The 23,312-nt window shown below is 39.5% G+C and overlaps 1 protein-coding gene across 1 annotated transcript in view; it reads left to right on the top strand.

The window, feature by feature from the left end:
• The first annotated feature begins 4,367 nt into the window (after positions 1 to 4,367).
• LOC120491913 (sodium/potassium/calcium exchanger 3) overlaps positions 4,368 to 23,312 on the top strand; it is a 52,252-nt gene continuing 33,307 nt past the window's right edge. The window contains exons 1-2 of the mRNA XM_089124065.1: positions 4,368 to 4,789; positions 12,213 to 12,308. Coding sequence (XP_088980191.1) covers positions 4,681 to 4,789; positions 12,213 to 12,308 — 205 coding nt within the window. The 5' untranslated portion in view covers positions 4,368 to 4,680. The remainder of the gene's footprint in view (positions 4,790 to 12,212; positions 12,309 to 23,312) is intronic.

Raw genomic sequence — 23,312 nt, 5'->3', positions numbered from 1 at the left:
TGTGGATAGCCCGAACCTTGTGTCATATCATCATAATGACGAATCATTCAAAATTCAAAAACCTAAATGAATTCAAATGTGGATTGGCAAGCCGGTTGTTCCTGAAGAAGGGCTCAGTATCCAGTGTATATGGATCAGGTTCCTCCGAATCACAATCTGTAAGTAATATTAATAATGTTTGCTGTTATGTTTTCTGTAGCATGCACTAGTTATATTGTGTTGTGTGTGTTGTGTACACTCCGCACAGCTTCTAAGCGAGGTAAAGTTAGTTTTGTTTTTGATATTCACCAGACATTCATTGAAAAAAGGCAATTACCTCCTAAACGACTTATAAATATGACTTCCAAATATGACTTCGCTCTATACAATAAGCACTGTCTGCCCCTCAAAAGCCCCCGCAATGTGAGTTTCGCCGGGAAAGCTCGCTCTTGACGGTCGGAGATGCGAGTAAGGGACCGCGTGGAAAGTGCACTTTTTCTGGCACGTTTGTTCAAACACTATATACAATTTTCAACAGTTGACAAGCTATAATCCTGGTTATGGGCGTTCCGTTGCCGACAGTCTCTGCCTACGGTTTACCAATAACAACTGACTGGGTCATTTGACCAATACGCTTTATTCACAGCAGCGCCATCTTTGATTTTTAATGAGAATGAAAGCGAGGCTGTGAGCGATAGACTTGCATCTCTTCAATGGGCTGTACTGTTATTTAATGTGTTTTCGGATTGTTCTGCTCATGAAACACTGGAAAAATATCTTTCCAAGAAATGTCAGTTGACAAAAAACTCCCGACAATGTAAGCAGTGGAAAATTGTAAGTAATCTAGCCGCTTTATTCAGCTTTTTACAGCGGATGCCATTGGAAACACGGTAAGTCTATCCCTCACAGCCTCACTTTCATACCTGTCATGGCGGTGCTCTGAATAAGGTTGCCGCAGATTCGCGTCACTCAAAGGAGGTGTTTGGGAAAATGAATCGAATGAATCATTTGGGAGTCGTTGAGCAAATCAGTTAAAAGTAAATGCTGTTATAAGACAAATAAAGTGTTTTTTATCCTTGCATGCACGTTAAACTGTTTTTGGGAAATCCTAAAACAAAAATAGGAACATTTCAAATGCTGTGATAGGGGCTGTTTAAAGATTGTGAGCTGAAGAGTAATATTCAGATTTGTTTTTAAGAGGTTTTTGATGGAGAGAAGGGTGGATGCTTGACGGTTGTCTTGAGGAAGAGCATGCCACAATGCTAAAAGACCTGAGTCCCATGGTTACCAGACTATTGAAAATGGCAAATATTAAATAGCCCCACATAAGATATTTTTCACCAACCACCAAGGGTGCCATGCGTTGGACGCATTGGCAAAAGCGTCAGTATATGATGCCTCTGGATGAAAATGCATTGAAATAAGACTTATGTACTTAATCTGAGCATATAGAACAGGTATGGGGTGAAGTTGCCGTGTTTTATCATGAATAAAGCACAGCTAATTGACCAATCAGAATCAAGGTTTGGAACTAAAATTAATGAAGTTTATAGAGTAGCATATTGTGAGAGATCAAGTGAATGTACTTGCATTTACAGTAGATATAGCATTGCCATTTTCCTTCAGGTCAGTCATATATTTGTAATAATAATAAAAAAAAATCAGTTTGAATGTCAGTGATATCTTGTCCTTTTAACATTTAATGGATTTTCCAGTGCCCTGACATTCCAGACATCAACATAGTGTTGGCCCAGAGATGTGGGCCGCATCTGTGTTCGTACGAATTAGTACGATTTAGCTAAATCGTACATATTTTACGAATTAGCCAATTCGTATGAATTCGTACGAATGACCTACCCCTGACCCCGCCCCTAAACATAACCGTCACGTGGGTTTAGACAAATCGTACAAATTTGTACGAGTGAGGTCGTATGAATTAGTACGAATTAGCCACTTTTGAATCACTCGTACGAATTCGTACGAATTGGTCGTGAGATAGGGTAGTGATACTGCTGTCTGGGATGCTTAGTCATTTGTCAGTTGCATCTTGCTTCTCCGGGTTCACAAGTTTCAGTCCTTTCAATAGAAAAGTGTTCTCTACAGACAGACTCACTCTTAAAGACATTCTTTGCCGCCATATAATGGGGAAGTAACTTCAGTTCACAGTCAGTGATTATTTTTTTCCAGCGGAAGCAAAGCTTTTAGTGATTGTACTTCATGGAATATGCATTGATACACGCTAGCGTTGTGCCTAAAAACTGCCTTCAGTCGTGACTTGTTCACGATACAGAACCCCTTATTTACGGTGGCCGAGAGAGCTCACCGCGCTGCAACTTGATGAAGACGAATGCAAATTCAAAAAAACGTGTGCAACTATAAAAACGCATTCAAATACAAAAATACATCCGCAAATTAAGAAAAACATTTTCATCATTTCCACAACACACCTGTGCTCCAAGTACTCCCCAGACAGCAAACTGACATTGAATCAACGTGGAAACGACGTCTCTCATGACATTGAAACAACGTTGATTTGCTCATCGAATTAACGTTGAACCAACGTCAGACGCGGCATTCTTCAAAGCTAAATGAAATCGAAAATTGGTTTCCTTTCATAACGTTGAAACAACGCGTTGATTTCAAGTTGATTTTCCGTTAGTTTTGAAAGAATGACGCATCTGACGTTGGTTCAACGTTAATTCGATGAGCAAAACAATGTCAGATCAACGTTGTTTCGATGTCATATTTCCACGTTGATTCAATGTCAGTTTGCTATCTGGGTCACAACACAACCAAATACAGAAACGCGCTGCAAACGTTCACAACACCACCAAATACAGAAACGCGCTGCAAATAACACGGTCCACAACGGAAATGTTTCCAGGGAACCAAATAAGTGACCTAGTGTGTCATTTATGTAGCCGTTTGGAACTTGATGAAGGGAGCAACAGACAACGTAACAACGCGGCACTTTGTCCATCAGCTGTATAGCTATTCTGACGACAGAAATATAATGATTAACATAACGGTTGCAAATAAATTATTCATTTTTTATTTTTACTTTATAAAAATCTGTTAAAATATCAGTTTTATATATATGTATGTCAGTGCCATACATTACCTAACATTTTTAGGAAACTTCTTATAAAAATTTAAACATAAAATGAAACTATTTGTATAGTGTAACTGATGTATAGATTAATATCTTGCCTTCGTGTTCTTCTAGATCTTTTTTTTATTTATTTAGTTTTCAGATCATTGTTCTTTTCTCATTTGTATTGTGATGACATTGAACATATTGTTAACATATGTTGTATATTGTACACAAGTTGTATGTCATAATAATTTGAATCTCTGTGTTTTGCGGGGGAAAAGTCAAAAGAAATTAAATAAAGTAGAATTTTGAGTAAGCAAGGACTCCAAAGACAAACGAACTAAAAAAATATATAATATTACAATATTATTTATATATACAATATTACTTTAATAGTATAGTTTATTTGTATAGTTTATTTATATTAAAAAAATATATGCTTTGACTTCTTGTCAATAAAGGTTTTTTTTTTTTTGCTCTAAGCACGTCCTGTGGTTCTTCTAGTCGGGTCCGTCACTTATTTGGTTCCCCGGAAACATTTCCGTTGTGGACCGTGTTATTTGCAGCGCGTTTCTGTATTTGGTGGTGTTGTGAACGTTTGCAGCGCGTTTATGTATTTGGTTGTGTTGTGAGTACTTGGAGCACAGGTGTGTTGTGGAACTGACGAAGATGTTTTTTTTTTTAAATTGTTGATGTATTTTTGTATTTGAATGCATTTTTATAGTTGCACACGTTTTTTGAATTTGCATTCGTCTTCATCAGGTTGCAGCGCGGTGAGCTCTCTCGGCCACCGTACTTATTGCTTAAATAATGTCTGAATACAAACAAAAGAATAACGATAAAAGAAGATTAAGTCTGATTTACGACAGAAGTGTGAAAGGTTTATTAAGTGAGAACAACAGGACATTAATTGAGCAGTGCCAGATTAGAGAATAGACTACAAATGGGCGTTTTTAAAGGGCAATGCATTACATAGCCTACCGTAATAATGCTTCAGAAAATGCAGTTTTAAATATCACCCTCAGATTTGAAATGATCATGACCACACATGGCTTCGCTTTATTTGTGGCTATACGTTGGTATAGCCTATATTCAAATAAAATTTGTAGGCCTACATTTAAAAAATAATGCTATATAGATCTGAACAATGGACCTCAAAATTTTGTAATTGGTCGTCTAGTGTTATACGACTGTATTGTGGCAAGAGCCGCCTACTGCCCTAAAGCGGCAGCGGTGTGATTTGTCTATGTATGTGTGTGTGAGAGAGAGAGAGAGAGAGAGAGAGAGAGAGAGGGAGAGGGAGAGGGAGAGGGAGAGAGAAGGTACCATCTACAACGACCTTTCCAAATCCAATGGCATGTGAGCGCATTTGTGCGCCTTGATGCAGATGATACCTGAGCATATAGACCAGGTCTGCGCGTAGGTTGGCGCTGCGATGCTTCTAAATAGTTTGAAACAGCGCCGTGTTAACTGCGATGAAGAAAAACAAGGCAACTGAAAAGTTTACTTTAGTAATACGGTAGTTCTCAGTCCCGGATAACGACACGAGGAATCTGCGGCTGCTGCGATCATGTTCTGACTCAGCGGTGAGGAACAGACGGAGCGGAATGAAGGCTTTGACATGGAGCGTCAGACGGCGGCCGTTCCAACGCTTCTGCTGCTGCGCGTTCGGATTTCTCCTGGTTGTGGGGATCGCACAGGTCCTGCAACTGACAGGTTAGGACGATCACAGATAAAACATGCAGTAGTTTAACACGATCATCCATGCATTTTCATATTTTTGTTCTCTTATTTGTGTCTCTACATCAATATGAAGATCCTATGAAGAGGAGCACGATTAATGTACACAGCAGAAATGAAATAGAGCAAATTAGATTTTATTACTATAGCTATAACAGAATTGTATTCTTTATACAGTTAAAAATAGACTAATAATTGCCCATAAGCCTAAATGGTTTTCATTAAGCAGCATTTACTGTATTTTAATGTTTTTTTTTCTTCTGGCTTGTCTGCAAGTAAAAAAAAACTCACGTGTCACAGCACCACTAAAAGATAGTTACGTTTACGTTCAGTCCTATAGTGTTAGTACAGCTGTCAGTGCTTAATGTTGGTGGTGGTGACCCACTCCCATGTCCAGTTTTAAAAAAAAAAATATTTCTAGAAATATGATAGCCTATGGCTTGAGTCCTTATCTCATGACAGTCATTTTAATTCTTATTTTTTAAAATGTTGTTCATTCCTTTATGTAAACACATGTATTATCAATACCAATACTTGTTTTATAGTGTGTCTGATTATCCTTTTAAAGTACCCAATAAAAACTGCATAATTGTAAATCCATAGAACACATCAACCCCTGCTTTTCCAACCAAGCTTCTCTTTCATGACAGGTCAGTTGTGGCTCTGGGAACCTTGGAGGTGTCTGCTTTTTCTAGTATCAATTTCTTGAACCAATAAAAAATAAATTAGCTTTTTGTTTCAAAATCAAAGAAAGCTTTATTCCTGGTCAGCTTAATATCACTTACAATAAACTACCGAACTTTATGATTGTTCGATCGTATGATCTTGATTAATCTTTTCTTGACTGCTGACTGCAAGCAGTGGGCATACAAAAAACTTGTACAATGGCACATAATTACTTATTGTACTTATTTATGATTCTGTTGTCATTGAAAAATGGTACTGTGTACTGTTGAATGTACTGATAAGCATGTATGCCTAACTAAATACATTTTATTGCCATTTTTACTTAAACGTGTATGCCATGTAATGATGGAGTTTGTTTAGTTGTGCAGTTTAGTACATTTAACATAAATTATCTTTAAATTTTCTTTTTATCTTTATTATAATAAAATGATTTTACATTTCTTGAATGAAGCTGCAGGTTTATACCTATAGACAAACAGGCCAAACCAGGACAACAAACTGTTCCAACTTGCAGTGGTCACATTGATCTTCGTGTGTGGCATCAGTTGTTTCATTTTTATGTTTTGTGATGACAGAGAGGAAGGTTCTGCAGCAGAGGCGCTGATTTTACCCATATATAGCGTCACAAAATGAAAGTTAAAAAAAATAGAGAGACAGTCTGATAAGAAACAACTTAAATCATTTGGTGAGAGCAACTTTTCAGCAGTCTCTCTCTAAAAAAACAGAAGACTCAGCATAGTCACTTGCATATGGATCAAAGCTAATTGTTTTCTTTATCTTTAAGTTGTAAACATTCATTGACACCAACAGACCTGTTTCTGTCATGGGTGGTTGCAATGAATTACACGAAGATTGAGTTTAACAAACATAAATAAACGTCTTTAATAGTAAATACATTAAAGAAAATACTGGAGAATGCAAGGAAAAAAGCTTAGCAGAACAACCATTTAAAACATAGACAATACCAAACCTGTAAAAAAACAGGGTAATGCCTCTGTTACGTATGGTAACCCTCCTTCCCTGAAGAAGGGAATGGAGACGCCACGTCAGGACCAACAAATAGTAATCTCGCTGGAGAGGTCAATCTACTTTGAGTGAAACTAAACAAGCCAATGCACATTGGCGTGCAATCACTTGCAACAGCTGCTCTGCCATGCAGCGCGGGTATATAATGAGCAGAAGGTGTGATTGCACTTCAGGTTTTTGCTGAGGAGCCGAACCGATGAGCTGGCTACCCCAGTGGGCCGCAGCAGGTGTGGCGATTGGACATGTGTTCCTCCTTCAGGGTTAAGGGTTACTATACAGTACATAACAGAGACGTTCCTCCTTCAGGGAACATGAGTTACCATACATAATTGAGACGTTCCTCCTTCAGGGAACAAGGGTTACCATACATAACCGAGACGTTCCTCTTCAGTCGGTCACTTGACGCCACGATGGGACCAATGAATAGGAATCTCTAACAAAGGGCCACAGTTGCTGACCCCATCCAGCGCCCTGTGCAAGCTGCTTGCCTCTTCTTGCCTGGAAGGACGATAGGAGAGGGCTTACACAGAGTGTATCTGTCACTGTTGTTTACTCAGAAAAAAAGGTACAAAAGCATGGTACCATTAAGGTACCAATATGCACCCTTTAGGTACAAAAGTGTACCTTTTAAAAAAAGGTACCGCCCCAGTGACAGCTTTTGTACCTTTTTTCTGAGAGTGTTCCGTGATAACCCATACAGTGAGATTATTGGATAACACTGAGACAGCGTGCCCTTCCTGTTAGGAAGGAGAATGCTGCAGAACCCACATTCTTCCCCGAAGGAGTAATGTTGAGATATACATATGGACTAACCCGACTGTTGCACTGCAAATGAAATACTGGATGACTTAGCCCAAGTGAAAGACACAGGCTTCCATTTAAGAGCAGCCGTGGAAGAATACACAAATGGGATTCCCGCAGTGTCACGCATGTGGGAACCCGGGCAAGACTTGGTTCTCAAGGATTCAACTGATAAAGGGCTGTCACCGTGTTTTTCACTCTGAAGCAATAAGGGGCGCACTTCTATCTGTTTAGGTCAGGGGTTCTCAACTCCAGTCCTCGCGACCCACTGCTCTGTATATTGTGTATGTCCCCCTTATTTAACACACCTGATTCAGATCCTCAGCTTGTTAGGATAGACATAGAGTCTATCCTGTGTTCTCACCCTATTTGAGAACCCCTGTGTTTAGGGTGAGAACACAGGAGAGACCTGCTCTACACATAGGCTATAATATTTAGCGAACATGTTAGATGTCGCCAAGCCCGCATCTCTACAGATATCTCTTAGCGAGCCCAGGAGGATGCAATATCTCTTGTGGAGTGAGCATGCAACCTGAGTAGGAAGAGCATGTCTTGTGCTTGGCAAGCCAAGGCGATGGCATCAACTATCCAGTGGGCCATCCTCTGCATGGACACAGCTTTTCCCTTCTGCTGGCCTCTGGTGCTGAGAACTGGTCTGAGGTGCTGAGGCTTTAAGTTCTGTCCAGAACGCGAATGGGACAAAGCAAAGCCAGGGCTGGGTCTGGCTCCTCCAGGGGCAGTGCTTGCAGGTTCACCACCTGGTCGCTGAAGGGAGTGGTAGGAACCTTGAGCATACAGCCAGGTCGTGTCTCAGTACAACATGGTTGTCACCCGGCCCAAAATCTAGGCACGATTTGTGGACCATAAATGCCTGCAGGTCCCCTACCTTCTTACTGGAGGCAATTGCAACTAGCAGCAAAGTCTTCACGGACAGAAGCTTTAAGTCTGCTGATTGCAAAGAATGAAAGGGATCATCCTGGAGTGCTCGAAGCACCAGGTAAATGAGTCCGAGTCCTAAAAAAAAATGTTCGAGTACGAGTCAATTCCGAGTCCAAATGCACACGAGTCTATGACAAGGCCAAGACCATTAAAATATGGTCTCGAGACCGAGTCCGAGACGAGTCCGTCTCGAGTACTACAACACCGCAAGGAGGCCTCGCCCCCAGAGGGACTGTAGTCATACTCACAGTGGGGCAGCGAGGTGGAACGCAGGAAGGCGGGTTGGGAGGCTCTCTCTGGGAGGTGGCCCGTAGCAGGGTCTGAGTGTGCTGTGCAACACTTACCTGGTCCCACAGGGCAGGAAGCACAGGAGAAGGCTTGGTTTTGTTCTCGAACTGCAAGCTGCTTTCCGCTGGCGATAGAAGAGGTAGATGAGAGTGGTGAGGCTGGGACGGGCAGGGCGGCCTGCCTGTGACTGGCTCCTCTGCGCCATTTAGATGGAGAGTGCTTCTGTGGCGCGGAAGCGAGTGCAGATGCAGGAGGATGCCTTCGGCGATAAGTAGACCGAGGGGCTGCAGGCAGTGGGGTGGAGGCAGCAGCTGACTGCCGCGGCAGGATGTGTTTTATCGCCTCAGTGTGCTTCTGTACAACTATATAATACAGCGCTGGATTACCTCACATACGCAACGAAAAGAGCAGACTGCAGTACATAATAAAAGCTGTGTTTCATGCAGGCATTCGCTCCAGCGGCCAGCACTGCTTCATACCACCGTAGCGTTAATAAAACTGAAATACATTAGCTCATCCATGAATATGATTTCTGCCCGAGTCCGTCGGGTTGCTTTCCATCGACTGTGGAGATGAAGACAACATCTCCTATGATTCCACGCTCATACACGCCATCATCAAGCTACACCTTTGTTTTGAATAAGCGACCTCTAGAGGAAAAACTTACATATTGAGCCTTTAAGTGAATTGTTTGTGAGTTAACACAATTCAATACAATTATGATTTCAAAGATTATTGTTTTATTTTGTAAACTATCCAAAGATACACACATTATACAAAATAACAAAATTCAGATTTTACCTGAGACTTTCATATGCCTCGTGAAACTGGACTTAAAGAAACTCTGAGTAAGAGTAATGAAAACTTCTTACTGAAAAACAACATAACAAAAGCAAAAATTAGAAAAGTATTGATAATAAATATAATTATCGTCATCAAAATTTGATATCCATTACAGTAGTGCAGGCTAGTAAATTTGAAATGCCAATTAGTGTTTTTTAAACTGTGTGAAAAACATTTATTCTCAAAATATTATATACTGTATAACCCTTCATACTGTAGTTTTGTCACACTGTTGTGTCTTCTTGCTAAACAAAATCTTTGCAATCTAAACTGTGGTCATATTATACACAGTGGCGCAAAAAGTGGGTATGCGCTATATGCGGCGCATAGGGGCGCAGCACAATGGGGGGCGCCAAAGCGATGGTAAAAAAAAAATATATATATATATATATATTGGCTATATTGTATTTCTATATGTAGCTGCCGTTGTGCGTTTCTAAATCATTTCTGCATTCCTTCAATGTTATATAAAATTTTAGAGGACTAACAGCCAGACTAGAGTAGGCTCCCTCATGGAGAAGGGGGGCGGGTAATATCGCGAGCGGGCGGGGGCGCCGTGAGCGCTGAGCGAGCAGGTACGAGTAGTGAGTTGTCGTCGAAAAAGATGGATAAAACAAAATGCTGTGGGGCAGCATTATAGACAGCAGCTAAATAACTGCATGCATTGCTGAAAGCCAACAGGTAGGATTTAAAATGTGACATCCAGGCATGTAGGCTATCTATATCTCTGTGGCCATCGGGACTACCGGGAGATTCCCGCTGGGCCGACGTGCTTTTCAGCCAATTTCATCCTTTTTTAATTTATTTGTCTTAACGGCCCACAAAACTCATACATCGGCGGCCCATTTGTTTGTTTTTTGCTTAATTGGCGCTGTGCTGGTGTAATGCATTGGTCAAAAAAAGTCAGCTTTAGTTTTTTTTTTCTAACACACTGGCCCATGAAACATGTCATTATGCGCTTATATCTTTCAAGAATAGAAATTAGTGCAAAACTAATTGTGAAAGTTTCCTTTATTTTTCTGTGCATTTGTTTTACAATAGCCTTTATGGCTATTACTATCATGGGATTAATATTATAACTATTATTATGTGGTAGTGTAATGTAGACAGACACTAACTAAAAGAGGTTCAAATTTTTCTTTGTTTAATTTGCACCCTGAATATGGGTTGGAGCTTTTAATTTTGAACTCTCAAAGTGCACCAGACTGCTGAATTTAACATTACAGAACACAAAATTTTCTTACGGGGGAGCATACCCCCGAACCCCCCTAGAGAAACAGAGGTCCACCTACCACAGTTTTACCAAAAATCCTGTGAGAAACACTGTTATTGCTGTTCCAATGGAGCTTATAGTTTTCTTAGGGGGGGTTCATCAAGGTGGAGTAGCTATAGTTTAATTGTGTTAATAAACGACAATTTTGTACTTATTTTTTTCTGTTAGCTCTCATTTCTATGGAAGCTTGTTTCCGCCACTGAATAAAAAAATAAAATAAATAATTGCGACTTTTTATCTCACAATTCTGACTTTTTTTCTCACAATTGCAAGATAAAAAGTCCGAATTGCGTGATATAAAGTCGCAATTGCGAGTTATAAAGTCAGAATTGCGAGATATAAAGTCAGAATTGCGAGATATAAAGTCAGAATTGCGTGATATAAAGTCGCAATTGCGAGATAAAAAGTCAGAATTGCGAGATATAAAGTCGCAATTGCGAGTTACAAAGTCAGAATTGCGAGATAAAAAGTCAGAATTGCGTGATATAAAGTCGCAATTGCGAGTTATAAAGTCAGAATTGCGAGACATAAAGTCAGAATTGCGTGATATAAAGTCGCAATGTGAGTTATAAAGTCAGAATTGCGTGATATAAAGTCGCAATTGCGAGTTTTAAAGTCAGAATTGCATGATATAAAGTCAGAATTGTGAGATTTAAACTCTTCTGATGGGGGAAAAAGAATTGGCCTAATAAGTCGCAATTGCGAGTTTATATCTCACAATTCTGAGAAAAGATGTCAGAATTTCGACATATAAACTCGCAATTATGTGTTATAAAGTCAGAATTGCGAGATGTAAACTCGCAATTGTGAGAAAAAAAGTCACACTTCTGTCTTTTTTTTCTCAGAATTGCGACTTTATATCTCACAATTCTGACTTTATATCACGCAATTCTGACTTTATATCTCGCAATTCTGACTTTATATCTCGCAATTCTGACTTTATAACACACAGTTCTGACTTTATAACTCGCAATTGCGACTTTATATCACGCAATTCTGAGAAATAAAGTCAGAATTGTGAGATATAAACTCGCAATTGTGAGAAAAAAAGTCAGAATTGTGAGAAAAAAAGTCAGAATTGTAAGATAAAAAGTCACAATTCTTTATTATATTTTTATTCAATGGCGGAAACAAGCTTCCATACATTTCTTACTACTCACTTATTACACACACTTACATTACATTTATTTTTCCTTTTTTTTGTGGGGTGTGTGTGTGTGTGGGGGGGGGGGGGGGTGCTAAAATTGTTGCTGCATACCCCTCTGAAACTGGGTAGTTGCGCCCCTGATTATACACTATGTTTGTCAAGATGCACACTTGTGCGGTGAAGCTTGAAGTGCCTTCTGATGCTGAATGTTTTTACTCAAGCATACTTGCTCACAAATACCTTTTTTGGTTTGTCTGATAGATTTGTGTTTAAGTAAATGTTTTCATTGGCATTATTGACTGTCGCAATTACAGTTTGCAGACAAAAAAGTAAACTTTTGTACATGTTTGGTTGTGAAAGGTGTATAGGTGATTTAATTTCTTGTGCCTTTACAGAGGTGGAGAAGTCTTCATGGCCAGAAACTGACATTCCCAGACGCAAAGTCCTGCAGTATGGATTTGAGAATCAAACAATTCACACTCCCAGAGCAGGTGGGAATAATTTTACAGTATTTGCATTTCAAAGAATTTTAGATCTAAATGTATATTTAAGATGTTATGGTACGCTATTCAATAAGTGTTTTATTTATACAAACTACTGGGAGTAAATATTTGTTTTTTCCCAAAGGCCACTGCTTGAAAGAGATAGTTTACACAGTAAATGTATTTGTTTATGTGTGTATCTATAGGCTACTAAGGTTTGCATGGAGTATATTCTCTCCCTTGTGAAAAAGAATAGTAAAGGCTATACTAAATGCATGTTGTTAATTAATACACAGTACTTAAATGTATAATTACACTGTAACAAGGAAACTTCCAAATAATGAAAATAAAGAAAAAAAAAACTATTTTATTGAACACACTTTAAAAGGTGCACTTTTTAATAATGTCAAATTAAAAGGTTTACTATAAAGTATATTTTAAGTCATTAGGTGTAAATCAGCTTTTCTTGTGCTTATAGTTAATATATGTTAATATAGTTAGATAATATATTTTAAAATGACTAAATTTCAATTTCATCATTACAGATGTCGAGGTACAAATCTATTTATAAAAACACGACGTACAGGTAGAAAAAGAAATGAAAATGGCATGAAATTATATTTTAGATAACCATAAATACTTTTCAGGACATTCGGTAATTCAGTACATTATTAAGACAAGCACAAACTGGATGATGGTACAGACATACCTGCTCGGCTAGAGTCGACTCACAATCGTGCATCTTCGGAAGCGAAAGTTACAAAAATGCCATGCTCACAAATTGCTTTTTTGACTGACTTAAATAGATTTTTATATGGTGGTATACATCTTTTATATGGTATACATCTTAATTGCATTTTTTTTAATGAGAAATAATCATTTTTAAAGAAAATCAAGGTCCATTTTTATAAAAAAATATTCATGAAATTACAAATAAAAATGTCTAATGAAATTAGAAAATATTTAAGAGATTTTGGTTTATTTTAGTTTAATATATGGTTCTCACATCCATTTATTTTGTTCGAATGCCACATGTAAATCTCAAGGTTTACTGGGTTTTAAACAGTTCTTTGATTCTGTTGTAGTGTGGTTTTGGTGAATACCAAAATCAAACATCGTCACGACCTTACGTCTCACCCCTGATGGTTTATAGACCCCTTTTGTGCCGACATCACAGTTACGTCACGGCGCTAGCTGGAGGCAAAACAAAGTGAAAACTGGAGGCGGCCAATACAAATCAGCACAGATTCGGCTACATAATAAGGAGCTTAAATAATTGTTACTATTATTAAATGTCATCTTGTTGTGTTGTTTGGTGCAAGAATTGATGAAAAATTAATATGCTGTATCTGGAACTTTTATTTCCAGAAAATATTCACATCATTAAAATCGCACTGTAATGTCACTCTTTACATTGTCGTGGTCTCAGCGCTGGCTCGGCAGAACTGCGGATCGTACACACAAGTCTTGTACAGGACCATATAGGCATCTAATGATTTATATGCCCTCGGTTTATATTTACGATCGGTTTCTCTATTAGGTAGGTGTAGAAGTCAGGTCACTCAACCGAGGTAACGTACGTTAATCCTGTCAGATCATCCATGCATTGAGTGAGCGTGTAGGCGGCTACAGGTCAGCCAATCTGGTTCGGTCCGTTAAAAATAACTTTTGGAAATAACAATCGCGGTCCTGAACACTGAGTGACCTTACACATTAAGATAATATCGGATTTTCTCCAGTCACTGTTAAAAAACAAGCTAACAATCCTTGCTAACTAGCGTTAGTAAAGCGGCCACAGGGATCTTTCTGCCTCCACCTGAGCTCCGCCCACAAAAAAACGTCACCATGTTTACCAACTCTAAAAGGGTCTATAGGACAATTACTCCCAGTCGCCCCCTGCTGTTTCAAAGAATAGCACAGCAGCAAGCACTGCAAATTTAATTGCCTCGTCCGTATATGGGAGATGTGCGGACAGTCAGCGGAAAAACAAGTCTTAAAGCTTAAAGGGTTAGTTCACCCAAAAATGAAAATTCTGTCAGTATTTACTCACCCTCATGTTGTTCCAACCCCGTAAGACCTTCGTTCATCTTCGGAACACAAATTAAGATATTTAAGATATTAAGATCACTCCTGCATAATAGTCCATAGGCTTCTTCAGGGACTGGCTCTTGCTGTCCTCGAAAAGTCATTAAAGACATCGTTAAAATAGTCCAAGTGACTACAGGGGCTCAATCTTAAGTTTATCAAACGACGAGAACACTTTTGTGCGCAAAAAAACAACAAAAATAACGACTTTATTTCAACTATTCGTTTATTTCTCCCTCTGCGCGAGTCAGGTTACTAGTTTAATAGCGTAAGCTTCTGTTATTGTACGTCACACGCATCACACACACATGACCAGCGTCGGCCAATAGTGAGCCTACGTGTGACGTAGCTCTACGCAATCACACTACGTAAACTAACTTACAGGCTCATGGAGAAGGAAGTGAATAGTTGAAATAAAGTCGTTATTTTTGTTGTTTTTTTGCGCACAAAAGTGTTCTCGTCGTTTGATAAACTTAAGATTGAGATAAACTTAAGATTGGAGAATATAACTCACATAGCAAACATACAGTATGTGATGTAACACTGATATACAGTATAACTATATAAACAAACTAGGATGTAATCTGTAACCAAGGAAACTGATACTAAACAAAGCTGGGAAACAGGAACTATGAGGAAACAATATAGAATATCATCCATAAAACAAAACATAAACCTGACATTACACTACCCTCCCAGAAGGCATGTTCTCATGCCATAATAGTCCAGTGGTGGAAGGAGGGTGGGAGCTCTGGAGATGGACGTAGGGCTGGTGACAAACAAGACCCTGGAAGAGCTGGCAGAGGAAGATCCCATTTCAGAGCCAATGGAGGGAGGATCCAGGGTGAAGCCTTGGCCAAGGGTCCGGATAAAATCTGGGGATCGACCAATGCAGGCAGAGCCGGGGCCGCGGTAAGTGGAGACCCATGTGGAGCCGAGAGGGCGAAGGTCCAGTGTGACACCACATGAATGGAAGTTCTAGGCAGAGCTGCTGGATTGCGGGAGGTGGAAGTGAAGGTGGAAAGTGGATATGGGGTTTTGGCAGACCAGGGCGACCCCTGAGGGAGGGTGGAGCCCAACAGAGACGAAGGAGTGGAGGGATGAGGTGCACCCGAGGGTGCCGAAGTCTGTAGTGTAGGTAGAGCGACAACAGACCAAGGCGCAGCCGAGTGGCTGCTGCATGTAGTTTTTTTTTTTTTTTAAGAAATATACTCTTAAGATTTGACTACAAGTGCTCATTCAAAACATTTAAGCACACTTTATTTCCCAAGTGCAGTCTTCAAATAAGTGATAAAGTAGATCATAATAAGATCATCTTTTGATATAGAGAATCTAATTTCCCTAGTGAATAGGTCAAATCAAAGTGTGTTAGCACAAATGAGTTATTGACTACATTTGGTTACATCTATTCACGTCATTAGGGTCTGATCAGGTTGAAATAGCTCTTTAAGGTAACAAAGGCACAATATCACTTTTTTTTCATTGCACAGTAAGAGACACTGCAATGCGTGAGCTCCATGAATGACCCAGTTCTTTTGTTTTTTTTTACCCTGTCTGTGCATGCAAGCAGCTTGACGTGACACAACAAAACAACCTTGCACCAATTGTAATCAACAAAAATCTCAATGATGTTGCTTGTTTACTGCATTACAGACATCCCAAGTCTCCCGGAAGTTCCGGGAGTCTCCCGCATTGATAGCGTCTCCCTGATGCCCGCAAATTAGTTAAAATCTCCCAGAATCTAGAGCGAGACCTTGCGAGTGTGCCTTGCAAAAGCTAGTCAAGCTAGTTTTAATTTTTAATAGATAGCAATAATAAATGCTATTATTTTTTTTTATTTTTTTTTTGTCTAACATACCTGTGCTTTAGTATGTTAGACAAAAAAAAGTGCTTGTAAGTAGTGTGCTATTCAATATTACATCTAACGTTGAAGGGGTCCTATTATGCTTTTTCAGTTTTTCAACTTTAGTTAGTGTGTAAAAGGTGATTATTACTAATAAGTCCAACAGGTAACACTTTACAATGACTATGAACTAAGAATAAACACTATTTCTACTGCATTTTAAAAATCTTAGTGGATGTTAATCTCAACGTTTTAAGATCAAAAGTAACATTAATAAAGGCTTTGTGAACAAACACGAACAATTTTTTTCACTAACATTAACAAAGGTTTACAAATGCTTTAAAATATAGTGCTCATTGTTAGCTTATATTAGTTATGTTAATAATGTAAGTTAGTTTATAATGTGTTGTGTTAACTTAAAAGTTAAAAGTAGTGCATAAAGTCTTTAGGTTAAAATATTGACTACTATGCAGTTTATGGTACATATTTGTGGCACTTAATGACTGCTCTCATTGTCTGAAGATGTGTTGTAGAGCTCTACCTATTGAATGAGATGCTTTTGGTGAAATCTCAAATACGGTGTTTTTGCTCGTCTATAAGAGCTGAGCAATATTATGTTTAATAGGTGCAATTTCTTTAAATGTTCTTCAGTAATTAGAAGGGATTATGTAATAAGTCTGAGATCAATTTCATTTTCCCCCTTCTGTCTCTCTCTCGTCCTCACCATTGTTTTTGTTCCTTTAAAAAGACGAGACGGCAGACCCCGTCCTTTGAGGTTTGTGTTGCTTGGCAACTGAATGCAAAATTTTGGAGTGTGTGTGTTTGTGGAGCGCTGTAAGAGAGCGAGAGCTTAGATGAAAAAGACAGAGGCATAGAGAGAGAGAGAGAGAGGGAAAGGTGGGAGGAAATAAAGAATGAGAAGGAAAGGGAAGGTGCTATTTTTAGGCATGTCAGTAATCATTGCACATGATGATCTTTGCGTTAGCCAAATATTTGTGTACATTTCACAGGAGTGGGTGGCTAGAGAATCCCTTACAAAGACAAACCCAATTGCTGCAGTCATATAAAAAAACAAATCATGCTGTATCCTCTTTGTCGATGTTATAATCAAAGATCTTGAGTGTTACCTCTTCTGACATGCTGCATAAAGGTCACATGACATGAGCAGAAGTAACTGGTTGACACAAAGTGGATGTTTTTGATTGGATATATGGCAAATATTTAGGCAAAGTAACCCTAACAAGCAATTGACCATATAAATCTTGTTTAATGAGAGAAAATACATTTTTTCACTGCAAATGCACGTTTATTACTGTCGATTTACTTTTTATTTGGAATTTAAACATTTTATTTATTCAAATGTTTAAATCTTAGGATATTTGTTATAAGTGTCGCTACTGAAGTCACATCCTTTGGCGTTTTTCAATCCAACGATGAATCTAGAGTATTGATCAAAATTATGATATCAGTAAATCAAATACAACCTGACATAATTTATTGTCTTGCTATTTGAAAGTAATATTCAATGTCATACTATTTGAAAACAAAACTAAAGGTATTTCGCATTTAGTGGAAAGAAAGCACGATTGCATACCGAGAGGCATTAAAAACGGCTAGATCTGCTCATTTTTCTAACCCTATTAGAAGAAAATAAGCAAAACCCTCGATATTTATTTGAAACAGTGTGTCAACTAACGAAAAAGTAAAGAGGAGATTAATTTTACTGTGAAAAGAACCACCAGCTTATCATTTTCAGAGCTTCTCATTAAATTGATACTTGCATGGCCTGTGTGGAGGGAACAATTCTTGAAGTTGTTGAAAATTGAACTTGTTGGTTCCATGAATGTCAGATGGTGAAGTTGCGATCATTTCATTCTCATTTGGATGAAGAAGATATGAGGAACTTGTATGGGTAGATCGACTCTGTTCTCATGGCTGGAGGGCAGATTGTGGCCTGCCGACCCTGGCCCGGAGAGGACACGCAGAGCAAATGGTTAGACTTGCAATGGACGACTTCTGTTTTGAACGAAGACGTCGTGCCAAACTCCTGAGGTTGATTCTGTTGTGGTTGAGAGTGTCCTCTCTCTCCTGAATGAGCACATGGCTGGTTGTGAGTCAAGGCCTTCAGGCCTGGGGTCTGGGGCCTGGTGCAGCCCCGCAGGACAGCAACCTGCACATAGAAGAAAAGGCCAAGAGAGGGAAGGACTTCTGTGAATGTCCCTTTAAAGTGTGTAAAGGGTCCACCCCCACCAGGTTTGCTTGACCAATGGGAAGGGTGGAAATTCCAGAGCGGGAAAGTCGCTCTGTGGTTAATTCATGAGTCTTTGTCCTAAGCGTGCTCACTTGCATATGCAGCTGGATTTGTTTCTGATGAAGAAACTAAGAACGATTCTGGTAATAACTAATATGTTGCACAGCTATCGAAATATCATGTACAAAATCATTTCGATTTTCATCATTCACATGAAGACAGTACATCATTCACAAAATGTTCTGGGATGCAGGTTAATTTCATGTTAATCAGTTCATTGATAACTGAATGCAGGAAAGTCTGTTTTAAAGGCTGTTTCTGTCTTCCTCATCGTCTCGATCTTGAACATGTGACTGCATTTTTAACAGCAATAAAACCAACTTATCTGATCGTATTCCTGGTAACCCAAATACCCTTCTTGCATTGTTGGGGGATGTTGAGCTTTAAAGATTATTTGTTAACCATAACAAATAATTGTGTCTGATTGGTCTTAGTTGTCACAGCTATAGGAGAGGTTGAATTTTCTAAACTTGTTTAATCATCTAAATCGACAAAATGTATGTTAGATCCTATACCAATTAAACTACTGAAAGAGATGCTTTAGAGGTCATAGATCCTCTTCTTAATATCATTAATTCATCTTTGTCATTAGGATATGTGCCAAAAACTTGTAACCGCTTGTTAAAAAAAAAAAAAAAACGCAACTTGATCCTACAGAATTAGTCACTTACAGGCCGATCTCTAATCAACCTTTTCTGTCATAGGTAGAAAAAAATTCTGTATTATAAATCTTTTAAGACCAGACAAGTTTGTTGAGGAATTTTTGTTTTAGAAGGACTACACACCTGCGCACATATATTCACACGCACATACCTATGGACTGAACACATGAAGTGCGCCATCTGCGTTTTTGAGGTTTGCACAGAAATAACAGATAATCATTTGCACCTTAGAATGTATTTTAGGGAGTGCGTTTTTGAGACACCAGGCACTTTTGTGCGGATGGACAGCCATGATGGGACGAGACTCTGGAAGAGCAGCAATGACGGGACGAGACTCTGAAAGGTTGGCAGCCATCTTGGCCAAGGATTCCCGAACTAGAGCCAATGTGGGTACTGCCCACACACTCAAAAACCGCCGTGTCGACTATGATGAGTGCTGTCTTTTCCAGAACTGACTTCTGATGTGAAGAGCTCAGGCTCGACAGGCATGACGTGAAGAAGCTAATAATGAAGCAGATAATGAATGAGAAACCCAGGCTTTCATGGGATGATATAATTAGATAATGTGATAATGGATAAAGAGTTTGGGCAGTGAGTTATGGGAGATGTAGTTTGTGAGGGAATGACAATAGTCTGATTTGGCGAGCCCTCTGGTTGCTCTCAAGGGCACTCCAGCTGGTAAGCATTGCATAGGCAGGCATGACGTGAAGAAGCTCAGGCTTGGCAGGCATGATGTGAAGAAGCTCAGGCTCGGCAGGCATGACGTGAAGAAGCTGAAGCTTGGCAGGCATGAAGTGAAGAAGCTCAGACTCGGCAGGCATGACGTGAAGAAGCTCAGGCTCGGCAGGCATGACGGGAAGAGGCAGACCTGGGCATGCTGGTGACTTGAATAAGCTCTGTGGCCACTGGATCTTGGAGTGTGATGCCCCTCTCCAAAAAAACTTTCAGGGGACATATCCTCCTCAACCTCCCCAATAGTGAAGGAGGAACCACACAAAAGCAGGGCATAACTCAAAAGGTCACCCAACGCCCCTCGAGGACCTATCGTGGATTTACTTGTCCTTGAGGGGATGGTTAAGCCTGTAACAGAAAAAGTCGACAAGAGCACGATCTTGCAGTTCAGAAACATTTGCAATGTCCAGGAAAATATGAATGTGCTCTTCGAGGTTGTGGTTATCTTGGTGCATGCAGACAAACTCAACTGCTGGATCATGTTGGTGAACTGAAGTCTTCTGTCACGAACTGCCCTGAGACATGAAGGTTGAAGATCCAAATACAGTATTTATTCAAAGGGTTATCCACAATCGTAATCCAAATCCAGGCAAGGTTCATACACAAACAAAAAATCCAAACAATCACAAAAAGGCAGGACACACGGGTAAAATAGCAATCCACTGAACAGGCAAGAAATCCAAAAACATGAAAAAAAGAGACATGAAACCCAGAATGCTTTGGAATTGCAGTGTAACACTAAACAAGACTTGAGAATGAGAAACCCAAGCTTAATAATGAGATAATGAGACACAGGTGAATGTGATAATGGATAAAGAGTCTGGGCAGTGAGTTATGGGAGATTTAGTTTGTGAAGGAATGACAATAGTCTGATGTGGAGGGCCCTCTGGTTGCTCTCAAGGGCACTCCAGTTGGTGACCATTACAGTAACAGCCGTTTTGACTTAAAGAACTTTAAATTATAATACACAAATGTAAGTACTTTAAAAGCTAGTTAAAATAATGCAGTGCCATTTTCCACAGCAATCTGAAATAGGCTTTATTTTTGGAACTTACACCTAACTGAGGCTTTCTCACTTGCACCCACATAGCGAAAAGACAAGCACTGCCACTTTGTGTCCCCATATTTGTGGCCTGATGAAGCTACCTGATATCAGTTGCCCATTTAATCTCACTTCTTTCTTTTTTCCTTTTCTTAGTTTTTACATAATTCACAGGTCAGATAAATAGAGCTGACATGCTATTTAAACCATATGTAAAAAAAAAGAAAAATGTTCTATTTTATGAGAACACAACTTGGGCTAAATAATGCCACTGTTATCTTCTGTAGAGCTGCTTTATAGCTGATTCTACTTTGTTTCAAACTTGAATTGCTTCCAGTCACACAATCAGACAGATGCCACCAAGCCTGTTCTCTATCCAATTTTGTCTTACAATTTGAGGTATTTTCCACTTATACTTCCTTGATTTGATTGTCACATAGAACTGGGTGAGACATCCTTGAGCTGCTTTCAGTCAGTTCAGCTGCATTGTAGCTAAACTTGGCTCCAGCTGGTAAGAAAAAGGGAAACACACGGCCAAATTGGCTGCTTGTATCCAAGAGGCGGAGCAGATGACTGTGAGGTGAAATTCACAGTGACGTATTTGTACACTGACACAAGCCAGACTCATTTGAAAAATGCATTTCTTCTTGCACATTTCAGGGCACTTTAAAGTGACATGACCGGTGAGTGGTGCTGAAGGGTTAATACTTTATTGCGTTTGAAAATAACTTACCACCTACACTGAAGACAGGGATGTACAGTGTGGCATATATATATATATATATATGTATATGTATATGTCACACATAACATGAAAAAATTGGTTTGTGTTGTGAATAACTTTATCACAGTATGCAGTATGCACGCATGTGATACATTTTTTTTTCGTGTAAAACATAGCCACTTGTTTGTGTGAACTGAGTGAGCGTGTGTTGTGTCACTTGTGTGCTTGTTTGTGTGTGAGGTTAATATGGGGCTGCACAATTAACTGAAATTAAACCGAATTCGTAATTTGGTTTGTGCAATTATGAAATTGCAAAGTTTTAATCAAATAAGTATATTCACAGCATGTCCTGTTTGATGGTGAAGCTAAGCAATGAGATCAGAGTTCAAACAGTTTGTAGTAAATGCTGCTCCATATCTGCAAGCGCAGTGAGTTTGAGTCACTTATGAAACATGCATTTGAAAAAGCTTGTAAAGAGAAGCAAACCCGTTGTCCAACAAAAGAGAATATTTAATGAGGATTTTACCCCAGACTCACTTCTTAACGTCAGCCGGAGATTTGAAATAACCCCCTTTTGTGATCTGACGTGGCTTCATACAATCATTAGGAACACCTGTTCAATTTCTCATTAGTGCAATTATCTAATCAACCAATCACATGGCAGTTGCTTCAATGCATTTAGGGGTGTGATCCTGGTCAAGACAATCTCCTGAACTCCAAACTGAAAGTCAGGGGGCTTTTACACTGGGTTGGTTTGCTGCGGTCCAAGTCCGAGCGCGTTTGTTCCCGGCGCCCCCCGCAGCGTTGGTCTGATATCACATTCAACTTGATTCTATCGAACCCTGGTGCGTTTACGTGCATCTTACATCATCACAAACGTCCGCGGCGCATGATAGAAAGCAGAACGTGGGTAAATATTATGGGTTTTTTTATTAATTTGCTGCTATTATGAGCAGTTGAGTGAACAATACAGGTTTACTGTTTGTGTGTCACATAAGGTGGACTTCTGCTTTTTGCAAACAGACTCTTTTGAGGAGACAGTGGATTTCCAAATGTGTTGCTCTGATTCCACGCACAATGCATGACTACACTGCAGGCTCCTCTCCAAGGTATCATCAACACTATCATCCCTTACAAGTGTTTTATTTAACTGAATACATCACAATAAGCTAAAACGCATGTGCAGGATATTTTACTTCCTGAACAAATGCGTGCCCGAATCCGTGTTGCTTTCACATTTACGTGAACCGCGGCACGGTTCGGAAGCAATCGAATTCAGACCACCTCCTCCAGCTAGTCTTGGGTTCGGTACCCCAGTGCGCCCCCGGATCCCATGACAGCGTTCACATTAGCGATTTTTCATGCGAACCATGCCCTGTTCCGAACTAAACTGCCAGTGTGAAAGCACACGAAGAATGGAAAAGATAGGTGATATAAGCAATTTTGAGCGTGGTATGGTTGTTGGTGCCACACGGGCCAGTCTGAATATTTCACAATCTGCTCAGTTACTGGGATTTTCACGCACAACCATTTCTAGGGTTTACAAAGAATGGTTTGAAAGGGGAAAAACATCCAGTATGCGGCAGTTCTGTGGGTGTAAATGCCTTGTTGATG

Source organism: Pimephales promelas, chromosome 1 (assembly GCF_988280905.1).
Source record: "Pimephales promelas chromosome 1, fPimPro1.hap1.1, whole genome shotgun sequence".
NCBI lineage: Eukaryota > Metazoa > Chordata > Actinopteri > Cypriniformes > Leuciscidae > Pimephales > Pimephales promelas.
Note: the sequence above shows the minus strand (reverse complement) of the source record. Positions and strands in the feature narration are given on the sequence as shown.